This window comes from Molossus molossus, unplaced genomic scaffold, assembly GCF_014108415.1.
Source record: "Molossus molossus isolate mMolMol1 unplaced genomic scaffold, mMolMol1.p scaffold_m16_p_6, whole genome shotgun sequence".
NCBI lineage: Eukaryota > Metazoa > Chordata > Mammalia > Chiroptera > Molossidae > Molossus > Molossus molossus.
The window spans coordinates 84,305,025-84,320,047 of NW_023425399.1; the positions used below are offsets into that span (position 1 = coordinate 84,305,025).

The window sequence follows — 15,023 nt, forward strand, 5'->3', positions numbered from 1 at the left end:
CCAGGAAGCCCCAGAGCCAGTGGACAGCTTCAGACCATGTTGAAGCATCACTACCCAACTACCTCTACAAGTGACACACTCAAGTGGATCATACGCAAGGGGCAGACTCAGCAGGCACCAGAGCCCCACTGAAGTAGGCTCTGCTCTGTGGGGCAGGCCCCTGCACAACTGATCCTCCGTGGTCAGCTGCTGAAGCCAGTTCTTGAAGCCAACTGGCCTGAGGGTAAATCCCTCTTATTGACATGCCAACAGCAATCAAGGCTCAACTACAAAAGGGCACACAGCCCACACAGGGGGCGCACCTTGAGTGCCCAGCTTGGGTGATCAGGGAGGCTGTGCCACCAGACCCTACAGGACACCTACTACAATAGGCCACCCTGCTAAGTCTAGGAGACGTAGCAGCTCTACTTTATAAATAAAAACAAACACAGAAAGGCTGCTAAAATGGGAAGACAAAGAAACTTGTCTATTCAAATGAAAGAACAAAACAAAAATTCATAAAAAGAACTAAACAAAATAGAGACAATCTATCAAATGCAGAGTTCAAAACACTGGTTATAAGGATGCTCAATGAACTTAGTGAGAACTTCAACAACATAAAAAAGGATCGGTTAGAAATTAAAGATACACTAATGGAATGAAGAATAATTTACAAGGAATCAACAATAGAGTAGATGAAGCTGAGAATCAAATCAACAATTTGGAATATAAGGAAGCGAAAAACACCCAATAAGAACATCCAAAAGAAAAAAGAATCCAAAAAAATGAGGACAGTGCAAGGAGCCTCTGGGGCAACCTGTAGTATACCAACATTTACATCATGAGGGTGACAGAAGAAGAGAGAGAGCAAGAAATGGAAAACCTATTTGAAAAATAATGCTTGTGGAGGTAAACAACAATATAGTATACAGATGATGAGTTGTGGAAAAATAAAATAAAATAAATAGAATACAATGACTTTAGGACATGAACAAAATGGTAAACATTTACTATTATTATTTTATAAATAACTCTCACATTTATGCAGACCCATCTCTTTTTAAATGTACTGCATCCTTTTAATCACCTGAAGATGCAAATAATGAGATACACGTAAGGAAAAGTTACTAGAAAAATCTTCTACATGTCATTAAATTAACCTGTTGTCATATCATTTTTTTTTTTTTTTTGGAGAGTAGAATATAAATATTTTTGAGAGTTTTTGTTCTGTCTTCAGAGATTATGGAATAAATAAACGTCTTTGAGGAGAGAAAAACATAATGACAGAAACTTCTCTAACCTGGTGGCAAAAATAGACATACAAGGCCAGGAAGCGCAAAGAGCCCCAAACAAGATGAACCCAAAGAGGCCCACACCAAGACGCACCATAATTTAAAAGCAAAAGGTTAAAGACAAAGAGGGAATCTTAAAAGCAACAACAAAGTAAACCAGTTAGTACCTACAAGGGAGCTCCCATGAGACTGTCAGCTGATTTCTCAACAGAAACTTTGCAGATCAAGAAATATTCAAAGTGATAAAAAGCAAGGACCCATAGCCAAGATTACTCTATCCTGCAAAGTTATAATTTAGGATCAAAGGACAGATAAAGAGCTTGCAGGACAAGAAAAAGCTAGAGGAGTTCATCACCACTAATCAAGTATTACATGAAAGGTTAAAGGGTCTTTTTTAAGAAGGGAAAAAAATAAAAAATATAGCAAGAAATACATATCTATCAACAATTGAGTCTAAAAAACAACATAAATGAACAAGCAGAACAGAAAAGACTCTTAGAGAACATTTTGACAGTTGTCATGTGGGAGGGGTGTTGGGAGGATGGGTGAAAAAGGTGAAGTGATTAAGAAGTACAAATTGGTTGTTAAAGAATAGTCATGGGGATGTAAAGTACAGCATAGGGAATACAGTCAATGATACTGTAATAACTATGTGTAGTGTCAGATGGTTGTGAGATGTATCGGGATGAGCACTCAGTAAGTCATGTAATGTCTAATCCATGGGATATACACCTGAAACTAATATAATAATATATGTCAACTGTACTTGAAAAATAAAAAGGATTTAAAAATGGGGGTAAAAAAAGAAACAGGATATCTTCTGATTTTGGAAGTAAACACGAGGATAGAGATGGCTGATGAAAAAACTAAAAAATGATTAAGAAAGAAAATGCCTATTATGGTTAAAGACAAATACGCAGGAAAGCAGATAAACCAAATAAAAATTCTCACCATAGAAACCCAAAACTGAATGAATAAAGAAAAAACATGTCAAAGAGGCAGGTGACTACAGTTCTAAAAATATCAAATGCCATTAGCTTGGAAAGACTGGAGGAAATGTACACATACAATCTGCGAGGGGACCAGTCCATGTATTCTTTTATGTTTTTTTTCCCTTCTTGCATTTCCTGTTCTTATTTTCTCAGAACACTCATATGGCATCCTTAGATTTAGAAAAAACATGTACTCCTGTCATTTCCTAAATTATTGCCTAAAGTTCAATTTCAAGCATTTTATACCCTACCTGCACTCCTATTTTACACCTCACTTTCTTAAACATTTCCATTTCAGAAGCCCCTTAACCCCATCAGCCCTGGCCGGTTTGGCTCAGCGGTTAGAGCGTCAGCCTGCGGTCCTGAGAGACCCGGGTTCGGTTCCCGCTAAGGGCGCGTACCTCGGTTGCAGTTTGTCCCCCGCCCTGGTCGGCTGTGCGGGTGGCAGCCACTCGATGTTTCTCTCTCTCTCTCTGTTCCTCTCTCTCCCTCCCACTTTACCTGAACAAAAAAAATGGAAAAATGTCCTCGGGTGAGGATTAAAAAAAAAACAAAACAAAAAAAACCATCAGGATCTCCAATTTTCATTGAGGTCACACTTCTTGTATTCACACTTCCTTACTCAGTGAGGAGTCTATGCTCATCGCTACCTGTCACTGTAGGACACACTTCATTTGTCCCTTTGCTGATCTCTTACACGCATCTGATAGAATCCCAACTCTGTCGCCTCTATACCTGCATCCAGGCAGCTGAAGATGACTGGAAGAATAAAAGACTGGTACTAAGTAATCTCACCTGAAATTTACCTTGACCAAACTCTGGAGTCTTCTTCCCTGGTTAACTTACTTTCTGGGTCTCTGAGCTGATTTTTGTTTCCTTCCTGTCAAGACTACTAAAGGCTTCCATTTTGCTACATTTAATGGTTCATTCCCAGTCTTTACCTAATTCAATCACTAAGTAGCATTTGACACAGGTGACCATCATTTCTATTTGAAACACCTTTGTCATTTGGTTTCTGGGACATCGACGTGCTTCAGCATCTTTCTATCTCACTGCTACTCATTTCAATCACTCCTCCAGACCCCAGTGGTGGCATGTTCCAGAGCTCAGTCCTCTATTCTTTATCTAGTCTCTAGGTGAGGGTTTTTCCGCCTCGGCACTGTTGGCATGTGTGCCCGATCGTTCTTTGCTGTGGGGGCTGTCCTGTGCATTGTAGGCTGGTCAGCAGCATCCCTGTTCTTTTCCTACCAGATGCCGGCAGCAGCTGTAACCAACCCCGCCAAGCTGTGCCAATCAAAACTGTATCCAGGCCAGATGGCGAACGAGGATCACAAATGGGTTTGGCTGTATATCTCTGGGTGCCTGGGAGCCTTTGGGTCTCCATGGCTGGTTCTGAGGAGAGGAACGTGGTCAGCAAGCTGGGAGATACCTGGCAGGAGAAGCCTGGAACTCCGAGAGGTGGCCAGAGAGAGCCAGCTGCACGACTCAGCAGCCTGAAGACCCCAGCACTCCAGAGCATCAGAGCAGCCTCAGAAGACCCCAGCAGCTCATGGATTTGGAGAGCCAGGCCAGCAGGGAGAGAAACCCCTCGAGCTGTATGGTCACTGTTACAGTCATTGCTGCCGCCGAGCAGCCTCTTGTTTATATCCCAGCCTCCCCAAGTGAATTGGACTCCAGCTCAACCAGCAGAGGGATTCTCTCCGTGAAGGAGTACATGAATGCTAGTGAGGTATCTTCCGGGAAGCCGGTGTCTTCGTGCTACAGCAGCATCAGCAACACTGAGGACTCCTTCAACATGGACAAGAAACCCCCATATGACAGCACGCCATACTCTGAGAGAATAACCGGAGGGATCTGTACTTACTGCAACCGAGAGATCCGAGACTGTTCAAAGATTACCCTCGAACATCTTGGCATCTGCTGCCATGACTATTGCTTTAAGTGTGGCATTTGCTGTAAACCGATGGGTGAGCTCCTGGATCAGATCTTTATTCACCGTGACACCATTCACTGTGGGAAATGCTATGAGAAGCTCTTCTAGCTCCCCCAGGCTGAGAAGAAGCTGATGACTCCTGGACAAGTTTGGCTGTCCCCAGTTGCCCCAAGTTGTTAGCTCCTTTTCCCTCACCCTTTGATTTCTTCATGCTTTTGCCCTTCTCAAGTTGAATTTGCTTACATCCAGTAGCATATGTTAACGATGCTATGATAATTACTTGTGTGTGTAGCCTTTTATAGGTCAGACAGTGCTTCACATCCATGATCTTATTTCAGGTTCAAGCAAAGAGGATTGAACAAGAATTCCATCTATGCTTCCCTGAGGCGTGTCAGCTTCCTGATGAATTTAGGTGGCCGGGTATGATAGGCATAGGCAGGAGCATTGGGTTCAGGGTGTAGTGGCTTGGGACAGAGCGTAAATCACATTTTGGTTTGTAGCTCTGAGTGTACCTTTGGGACTGTAGAATGCAAGGAGAACCCTGAAGCTTCTGAAGGGCCAGGTTGAAGACTGCTGACGACCCCTGGTGGGTAAATAGCAGACACTGAATGCTAGAGATTGGCATAGGCCAATGTTTAGCTTGTCTGTTTGCCACATATACATTTTTTAATTTTCCATATACTTTTAAAAGTAGTTAGTTGCTTTTGATTGCGTTATATAGAAGATTTTAATTCCTTCTACCCACCTTTCACTATATAGTTGAGGTTATTTTCCTGCAGGCATGTACTGAAATGTTTACACAATTTGGTTTAAATTCTATAAGATGTAATTCTTAGGAGGCTACTGACCAAAGGAACATCTATGTCTGAATCTTGATAGCTGATTAATACTTTTGCCCTCAATTCCCAGTCCCTAAATTTTACACAAAAATATTCTAAAGTAGGTTTTAAAGTGTATACACTCCAACAGGATCAAGAAGGGAAAAAAGCAGCTAACATTCCTTGAGGCCTTACTACATGCCAGACATTATCACAAAGTGATGGTGTTAATCCCCATAATTCTGTGCAGAGGGCATTCTTGTCCCAGTATACAGCTGAGGATATTGAGGTTCGGAAAGGTGGTCATTATATTATACAGAACCATTGCTGTCTCTTTCCAGTAACAGCAACAGACAGCATTAATTTAATGTTGAGTATGTGCAGAGGTTATGTAATCCTACCAGGTTACAGAAACCCCTCAGACCTCCCCTGAGCCACACTCTAACAAAGAGAAGACCATATGAAATCGCAGTCCTCCTCTGCGCATCCTCAGTCCCCCAGTGAAGTACCACAAGGTCCCTCTCCTCCTCTTTCTCTGAAAATATTTCTGAACTGAGATGCTCTCAGAAACCTTCCCAAAGAGGAGTTTGTTGACCCAGGGACAGCTCCAGTGGGCTAGCCAATCTGAGCACAGGGCCTTCAGTGATCCATTTTCCAATCCAAACTCTGTCCCAAGCTAGTGGAAACCCATTGGCTGGCTGGACAGATGCAGGCCAGTGATGCTCTGTTCAGGTTCAGTTGTGTTCCTCTGCCTTTCCACCAGCATCATTGTGTAAGCTCCTGAGGAGGAACACCCTGAGAGTGTTTCTAATGAAAAATTAGGCCTGTTCTCTTGATTGTATTATAAAATGTCTCTACATCTCTCTACAGTTTCTGAGTCCTATGCACATTGGCTGGTGGACTTGTTCTTCCTACCAAATGATTAGAGTGGAACATTACATTTATTTGCGTAGATGTGCATCAGATTTGCTTTGGAGGGAATAAGTGGTATAATTACAGACACTAAATGTAAGCTGGTCTTTATAAAGTCTAGCCTGCAGAATGGGACTTTGCACATGGTAGGCACTGACACAGAGATGCTGAGTGAATGAGTGAAAGGGAAAGAAAGGTCACTCCTTTGGGTGAAGGTGCTATCCCTGGGTCTTGGTACAGGCCCAGCTGATGGAGTGCAGGATAAAGAGGTCCGAGTTAGGCTGGCTCCCCCACCGTCAATATACACTTTACCTTTAAGGGAGTTCTAGAACCAATGTGCAATATATTGACAGCCAGTTTGCAAGATCAATATTGATTTCAATCTAAACCAACCTCTTTCAATTCTAAAAAGGCATAGAATTCTGCAGGCTCAAGGAAGAGGGGTGGTTGTATTACACTTTTGCTTCTTTTTAATTGCCTTAATCATACTTGCTTAACCCACATTAATGTACATGATTAAAATAAATATTAAGATATTAAAAAACAAAAACAAAAACAAACTGTATCCAGCCATTGTCACATGTCTCCTGGGGGGGAAATCACCTGTGGTTGAGAACAACTGATGTAGGTGAACTCACCTAACCCTATGGCCTCAAATGCCATTTAGGAGCCTATGAGCCGCAATTACATACCCCAAGCTCAGACCTTGCCCCAAGCTCAGGCTTGTATAGATAACTGTCCTCTCAATCTCATTATTTGGAGGTTGTATTTGTACTTGTTTGTTTATAGTTCGCCACCCAAATAGACTGTAATCTCCTGGCAGGAAGGGACTTGAATAATCACTATTTATTTCCTAGCCTAGAACAGTGTGGGGCATAGAGTAGGTGCTGAAAACATATTGGCTGGTTAAATAATTCAATTCTCAACATATACTGATTAATTTCACGCAGTTAATCACTGATGGGGCAATCGGGTAGGTAACTGTAAACACATCAAGGCATCTTTTATTTTTCTTTTTAATTCTCACCCAAGGATATTTTTCTACTTATCTTCAGATTGAGTGGGAGGCAGGGAGGGAGAGAGAAACATTGACGTGAGAGGGATACATTGGCTGGTTGCCTCCTGCACAACCCTGACCAGGGACTCTGGTCTGCAGGCCCATGCTCTAACCACTGGACACCCGACCAGGGCTCAAGGCATCTTTTAAAGACATCTTTATTGAATTTCAGAATAAAAGGATGTCTTTATTTTTTAATAAATGTGCAAACAATACTAATATGATCAGTTAAAGTTTTGCTATAGTCTTGAAAATAACAAAACTAACGTTACCATTCTTTGACTTTTAAAATTTTTTCTTTATCGTTTTAGTGAGAGAGGAAGGGAAAGGGAGAGATAGAAACATCAATGAGAGAGAATATCGATGCCTGCCTCCTGCATGCCCCACACTGGGGATTGAGCCCACAACCTGGGCATGTGCCCTGACCGGGAATCAAACCGGCGACCACTTGGTGCATGGGTCAACACTCATTTAGCCACACCAGCCAGGCTAGAGTTCCCATTCTTTCAATACTTTTGTTCTACTCCATATTCTAATCATGTCTCATTTCAATCTGCACTTGTAAATATATATGAATATATATACAAACATATATATCATTATTTCAAATGATAAATGTGCCTTTTGAATAGCATGATGCCAGTTAGCCACTAATTCCTAACTATAAGTCATTTCTTCAGTTGTTAATCCCCTTGGTGTGATTTATGCTGTATTTGCAGTGGAGAACAGAAGGTGAAAATTTCCAAGAGTGTATGAATTCTTCTAGGTTAAAAAAAAAATACTTCCTCGATAATAGCTACATTTATATACCACTTAATATTATATAATATTTATAACAGCTATATTTACGAATAAGCTGCAATGAATAACTGTACTGTTCTTTTTCTCTCTCCCTCTCCAGGGGAAGTAATAACCAAGCCTACCTCTTCCTCACTCCCACTTCGCTCTCACATTACTGCAAGTATGTACAACCACACTGGAATCATTTCTTAAAGAGGACCAATGTTTATATCTTTTGGTCCAGACATCTTTTCCATAAATCTCCTTGGCTTACTTACTTGGATGTTCATTCACTAAGCGCACGAACTTTTGTGGATCTCTTTATGCAAATTTCCCCAGGCTCCTTTATTGATTGAATATGATGGCATCTTCAAACTTTATAAGTAACAGACTACAGGTACTATTTATGTATGCATAGCACAGGAATTTAACCCAAATCCGATCAGCTCTATGGATGTTATAAGCTTGCATTCCATACACTTATTTGTGCTTCTGGAGCATTTTTTCCTCTTTAAACTATTATGGGTAAAATACACATAATATGAAAGTTCCACCTTAATCATTTTTAAGATGGTTAGTAATGTTAAATACATTCATATTGTTATGCTGAATTTTTAAATGACATCTCTATTCTATACATTTTAACCAATATAATCATGATAGACAGTTAAAACTATCAAAATGTATTGGTTTTAGTGTTATTCTTTCAATCATTGCTGATTTCATACAAATTGACAAAAAATAACTGCTGGAGAAGAGGCATCTTTTACATTAAAAATATGCCATAAAAGACTGAATATTAAATATAATACTTGGTGAAATCTTAAAAATTATCAAACAATTTTTATGCTTGATCTCTCATCATCAGCAAATTAAATGTTTTCAGCAAAGGATTTAAATTATTAGCTTTCCTTTCTATATGATTTTTTTCCCCATTTAGGTAAATATATATATATATATATATATATATATATATATATATAGTTGTTGTTTTTTTGTTTGTTTGTTTTTGGTATGTGCCCCTAGCAGGAACCAAACCCAGGACTCTCTGGTCTGCAGGCCAATGCTCCAACCACTGAGCCAAACCAGCCAGGGCTAGGTAATTCTAAACATAAGTTAAGGAGAGATTTAAATTACATCAAGACACTAATGGAATAGGATTTGATCAACTTCTGGCCGATGAATCTTGTGTTCTCAAAAATGAATGTGTTCTCAAAAATCTTCAATGTAAATGAATACAAGGGGTCATGAATACAAGTTGACTGAGCTACTTGAGGTCTAAAAATTATAAATACTTTTTAATATAAGTGTAATTTGTTTAGTGAAAAAAATTATAGAGCACAAAAATCTCACCCATTTTAATAATAAAATAAAACTAGACTATAGCAGCTGTATTTCAGAACTGGAAGAGGGAATGACTTAGCATAGCCAATTCAAGGGACAAAACCACTTCTCCAGTAAGGAAGCTGTCCTGAGCACGCCTCCCTTTCCTGAGGCGTGTGGGTGGAGTGACTCACCCACAAAGATACTGTTGCATTCCTGGCCTAAGACACCATGTGTGCAGTCTGTTTTTCATATAGAGCGAATTTCTAAGAAAAATCCACCTTGCCCTCTACATCTTGAAATGCTCAGAGAATGTGACTCTGTTGGACTTCTTGCTGAAATGAGGTTAAACAGAAAATCTTTTCAGTGTGAATACTTTTTAAAATGTCCTACTGTAATTGTAAATGCTGCTAAGAAAAATGCAGTGGATTTGCAGGTAATAAGCTGGACCTAGTTGGTGGCACTGCTTCTCTGGTTAGTCACTTTCTGAATACAAAACGAACATAGCACAGTAAACACTATTTAGCTTTTCTCTGATGAACAAGAATCAGTAAATACCTATTTGCAACATTCTATACATTTATTTTCCCCATGTATACTGATACAGTCTACAAAAAAATGGAATGAGTATATGCAGATCTCAGGTTATGCTCTGGAAGTCTCTCTTTCTTTAAGTAAATGTCCACAGACCCTCATATGCCTTCTGCCTGCTTGCTCCTACAAGGGGAGCAACCGGCCTCACAGAAGATCTGGCCAAACAACTGTAACACATCAGGGAATAAAGTCCAAATTTAAAAACAAAACACAAAATGTTGATCTGCCTTAACATTTGTCCTAGCAAAAGATAATGCTAATTAAGCACAGTTATCTACCTGGGCATCGGGTTAGCTACAGCACACGCAATTCTTTTTTTTTAATTTAATTTTTTAATCCTCACCCGAGGATATTTTTCTTTTTTTATCTTCAGGTAGAGAGAGAGGGAGAGACAGGGAGAGAGAGAGAAACAGACGTGAGAGAGACACATCGACAGACTGCCTCCCACAAGACCCCCGGCCAGGGCCAGGGACGAACCACAACGGAGGTACGTGCCCTTGGCCGGAATCGAACCTGGGACTCATTGGCCCATGGGCTGATGCTCTACTGCTGAGCCAACCCAGCCAGGCACACGCAATTCTTAAAAGACCAGTTTGGCCACTGACACCTACACATTAGGAAGACAGATCTTTCCTATGAGGCCCAGATGGGCACTTCCTGTGTACATAAATGACCTGAAAGTTAAATTATTTTACTGAGGATAAATATTTGGTTCTTCTTGAGCTACCTTCACGTTGAATGTTATTTCCTCCATGACGTACACGCGTTCAGGAAACGCTTTAGCCACCTCCTCCACACTGTTGAAATATTGCACTGGCTCCTTTATATCTCGGTCTTGTTCCAGCAGCTTGAATTGGCCTAAAATACATGATAAATGAAAGAGATGATGTGAGATGTTTACGCTGGATAGCTGTCACTTTGACGACAGCACCCCCTTTCCTTACTCCCACTCATCTTGTCTAAGGCTACTGATCATTATCATAAAAAAAAAAGGAACTACGCAGACGTTTTCTTAAACATCAGCTTTAAAATGAAAATAGACACATGTATTTTTTCTTTGCTTACATTCAGAATTTATTACCAGAGGACTAAAATCAATCTCAATGGATGTTCCCTTGTAATTTGATCTCAAAGTAGAAACTTATTCTATTATAAACGGTTGCTCATTTTGTTTTTAACCGTAAGTCATGTTGTCATTTAGTGGTAGTAATACCTAGACACATTATATTCTAAAACCAAGGCTGAGTGTCTTGAGGGACTAATTTTTTTTTATCAGTATTCTAGAAATTTTCAAATAGAATAAAATAATCTTGTGGACCTTCAGCTTTCACAGATACCTTGGTTTCTTTCTTTTTTTAAAATCCTCACCTGAGGGTATTTTTTCCTTTTATCTTCAGATAAAGTGGGAGGGGGAGAGAGAGGGAGAGAGAAGAACAGCGATGGGAAAGAGACACATTGACTGGCTGCCTCCCACACGACCCTGACCAGGGCTGGGGACCAAACCACAACCGAGATACGTGCCCTTGACCGGAATCAAACCTGCACTCTTTGGTCCGCGGGCCGACGCTCTAACCACTGAGCAAACCGGCCAGGGTGATATCCTTGGTTTCAATGCCATGCAGGTGATGCGTAATCTGGGATGCTGCTGTGGCACAGCATGAAGCCTGTGCAAAGAGAAGCTGGGTGGGGGTAGGGAGTGAGCCTCCTGCTGATGAATGAGCCACTCGGCATCTGCAGCCACAAGTGGCTTCCTTCTTTCCCTTTCATTGCCGTGTGTGAAATCCTAACAGCAGACTCCTATCGTGGTAGCCATAATTTGGGGGATTTTGGAAGAACTTTGAACATATTCCTATAAATATCAAGGATCTATTATGTTTATACATTTTCAATATTTATGATTCGACTGCTACATTCTAGAGGAGTTGTTTTCAGTTTAGAATAAAAGACAATAGACAAGCAAGTCGATGATAGTGTTTCTCTGTTGTCCTTCTCTGAATGCTGTTTACAATACAACACTTGTAAATCGTGAAAAGGAATTAAAAGCTATTCTGAGGCAGATCTCTCAGCATGTGTGTATCGGGCATCAAGCAGAAGTGCGGGAAATTTCACTCATAGTCTCAATACATTTATGTTTAGCATTTATTGGATGGAGGCATTATCTTAGATGCTGGGAATAATCAATAAATAGATTGGGTAAAAATCTCTGTTCTCCTGAAGCTTACATTGTAGTGGGAGACAGATGATAAATACGATAAATGAGTAGAGTATATAATATGTCAGAAGGTGAAAAGTGCTATTAAAAATAAGGCAAAATGAGGGGGATGGAGGGTGTAGGGTGGTCAGATAGGTGTGGCTGAGGTGACCTTTGATGTAGTTGGGAGCTGAGTTCTCAGAATTGTAAACATAGGCAACAGCCTCCGCAAAGACCCTCAGGTGGACGGGTGGGTGCCTGCTTGGCATGCTGCCGGTGTGGCTCCAGTGGGGTGAGTAAAAGGTAAGAAAGTCAGAGAAGTAACAGGTAGTCAGACTGTCTCCACGTTTGAAGAACTGCAGCTCTTCATCTGGATGGAATGGGAGCCATAGGAGGAGAAAGGTGATCTAATCAACACTACAGAAGGATCGCTCTGGTTGCCGTGTGAGAACAGACCGTAAAGACAGAGGCAGAGGCAGGAGGGTTCCACAACAATCCGAGTATAAGAAGGCAGGGGTTTGGAAGCAGGGAGAAAGTGCTGGGAATCTGGCCCGAGCAGCTGAGAGAACGGAGCTGCCCTGAGACGGGTAGGACTGGAGGGGTGGAGGGATGGTCAGGCGTTCAGCCCCGACAGGGTAAGTCTGAGATGTCCATCAGACATAGAAACAGACATATCCCAAGAGCTCTTAGATGAACATCTATGTGTGGAAGTCAGGAGAAAGGTCTGGCTGGAAATCATAAATCTGGGAGTCATCAGCACATGGATGATCTTGAAAACCATGACCCTTTAATGATGATGACCCTGGGCTTCAGTGCAGTCAGAGGAGAGGTCTAAGATTTGAGTCCCGGGAGACTGAGAAGGGCTGGCCAGGGCAGTAAAAGGAAAATCCAAAGGGGGGCATTCTCGAAGCCAGGTGATCCGACTGAGGGGTGAGCTATGCGCGTGCCGCTGACAGGACCGTGGCCCCAGAACTGCAGGATTTAGCAGCCAGTACCTCACTGAGGACTCTGACACACGCCCTGGATGGCTGGGCCAGAAGCCCGGCTGGATTAGATTTAAGAGAGATTGACAAAGGAGAGCTGGGAATAACGAGAATGGCCGCCAGACGATGTTTTGGGGAGTTCTGCTGTGAAGGGGAGAAGGGAGATGGAGTGGTAGCTGAAGGGAAGAAGTGGAATGGGATCTAGGGCGTTTTTGTTTTTCTTAATATGACGGATGCTGATGGGAACCACCAACAGATGAGGAGAAGAATTACTGGAGCATATCCTTGCGTAGGCGGGGGACAGCGCAGTGGAGGGCTGGCCTTCGACAGCAGTGCATCTGGGACAAGTTCAGTGGCAGCTGGGGGAAGCTGTCTTTTATTGCTTCAACATTTCCAGCAAAGTCAGAAAGAAGGCATCAGTTGAGAATAAGGTTGTCAGAGGAGGTGTTGGAGGGTTAAGGAAACAGGAAAAGACAGCAGTAAGTCCAGTGAGAGTGAATATCATAATATGACTGCTGGGCAGCCCTAAGCTCCCACTCGAGGTTCGTGCTCGTGATTTAAAAGTGAAATCAAACAGTACGGTTTTGTGTTTTTTCTCCAGCTAATGTGTGATCCACAGGGGCCGACATGGGGCAGCCAGGGATCTGGAGTCAGACAGGATGGTGAAATTTCCAAGTGAGTATGAGACGTGCGAGAGGGCACAGGAGTCAGGAGGTATGCAAAGGAGTGACTATGACGAGGGTCCGTGGAACTTGACCTGGACCAACATCTTGAGAGGCAGGGAGGATGGAAAGGGCAGAGGGATAACGGATGGTAGGTCCTGATGTTGATTTCTGTACCCTGGAGGGAGTGAGCTCAAGAGCCAGGCAGAGGAGAGTGATCAGACAGTGGCATTGATGCACCTGAGACAATGCAAGTGTGCAGTTTTTGGTGATGATATGGTCTAGGGGGCAACCATGGGAAGTAAGGCTGAGGTGGTGAGAAGCCAGAGGAACAGAGAAGCCAGGGTATTACAAGAATCATATATGTAAGCATGAAAAGAGAAGTATTGCTGGAGAGAATGGCGGTGAGCCAGGAGTGAAAATTATGGAGAAATGAAGGCGGAAATCATATAACAATGGTGGGGTAGTGAGTGATACAGTCTTGATGACGAGAGGCTTCAAGCTGAGAATTTTTCAGGGAGGACTGAAGTGGAATGAATGGTCAAATCTGTAATGATCAACTGCACCCCATCAACTCTGGGACAAAAAAAAAAATAGAGCTTCCCCTAGGGGGGTTTCAGGGGAACCAAGTTTTCAGAGGATATCCAGGTTTGGATTTAACGAGATGAAGTAATTTCAGAGAAGAGTTTAAGGATTTGGGATCTTTGCTGATGATGAACCTTGATGGGAGAGTTTCAGGAGGTAAGGGGTAGGCAATGAGGACAAAATAGAGGATGCACCTAGACAGTATATAACAGCTCATACACCTTTTAGAAGTATATAGAGTTACAAATCACACATTTTAAAATACAATCAAGCCCTGGCCAGTTTTTCTCAGTGGTTAGAGTGTTGGCCTGCAAACTAGGGAGACCCAGGTTTGGTTCCCACTAAGGTCACGTACCTCAGTTGCTGTTTGTCCCCGGCCCCGGATGGGGTTGTGTGGGTGGCAACCAGTTGATGTGTCTCTCTCACATTGATGTTTCTCTCTCTCTCTTTCCCCCTCTCTATCTCTTTCCCCCTCTCTATCTGGAGATAAATGCAAAAAACAAAAACAAACAAACAAAAAAAAACAGTCCTCAGGTGAGGATAAAAAAATTACTTAAAAAAAATAAAATACAATCAAAACATGCTAATTATATGCCTTTCACACACAAAAAAACCAGAATTTTTTAAAAATCAAAAAGAGTATGGAATTTCAACACAATTATTTAAATAAAATCTGCTACCATAGCAAATTAAACTTTTCATTTGTCTCTTAATCCATGTACACATTCTACATTAACTATTTTTCTATTATTACATAATTAGTCCGAGTTAGGCAAATGTCCAATTTAAGTGCAAACTCTGCCACTTACAATTTTGATGATACAGACAAGTTTTTAATCCACATGAAACTTGTTTCCTTGCCTATAATGTGGGGACACTCCAAAGGGCTGCTGTGAGGATTAACTGAGATGAAGTGGTTAAA

The 15,023-nt window shown here is 41.6% G+C and overlaps 1 protein-coding gene and 1 pseudogene across 1 annotated transcript in view; one reads left to right on the plus strand and one right to left on the minus strand.

Moving 5' to 3' along the window:
• Positions 1-15,023, minus strand: part of GAREM1 (GRB2 associated regulator of MAPK1 subtype 1) — a 122,936-nt gene that overhangs the window by 29,900 nt on the left and 78,013 nt on the right. Inside the window, exon 2 of the mRNA XM_036244696.1 lies at positions 10,408-10,538. Coding sequence (XP_036100589.1) covers positions 10,408-10,434 — 27 coding nt within the window. The 5' untranslated portion in view covers positions 10,435-10,538. The remainder of the gene's footprint in view (positions 1-10,407; positions 10,539-15,023) is intronic.
• LOC118618380 lies at positions 3,646-4,360 on the plus strand (annotated as a pseudogene).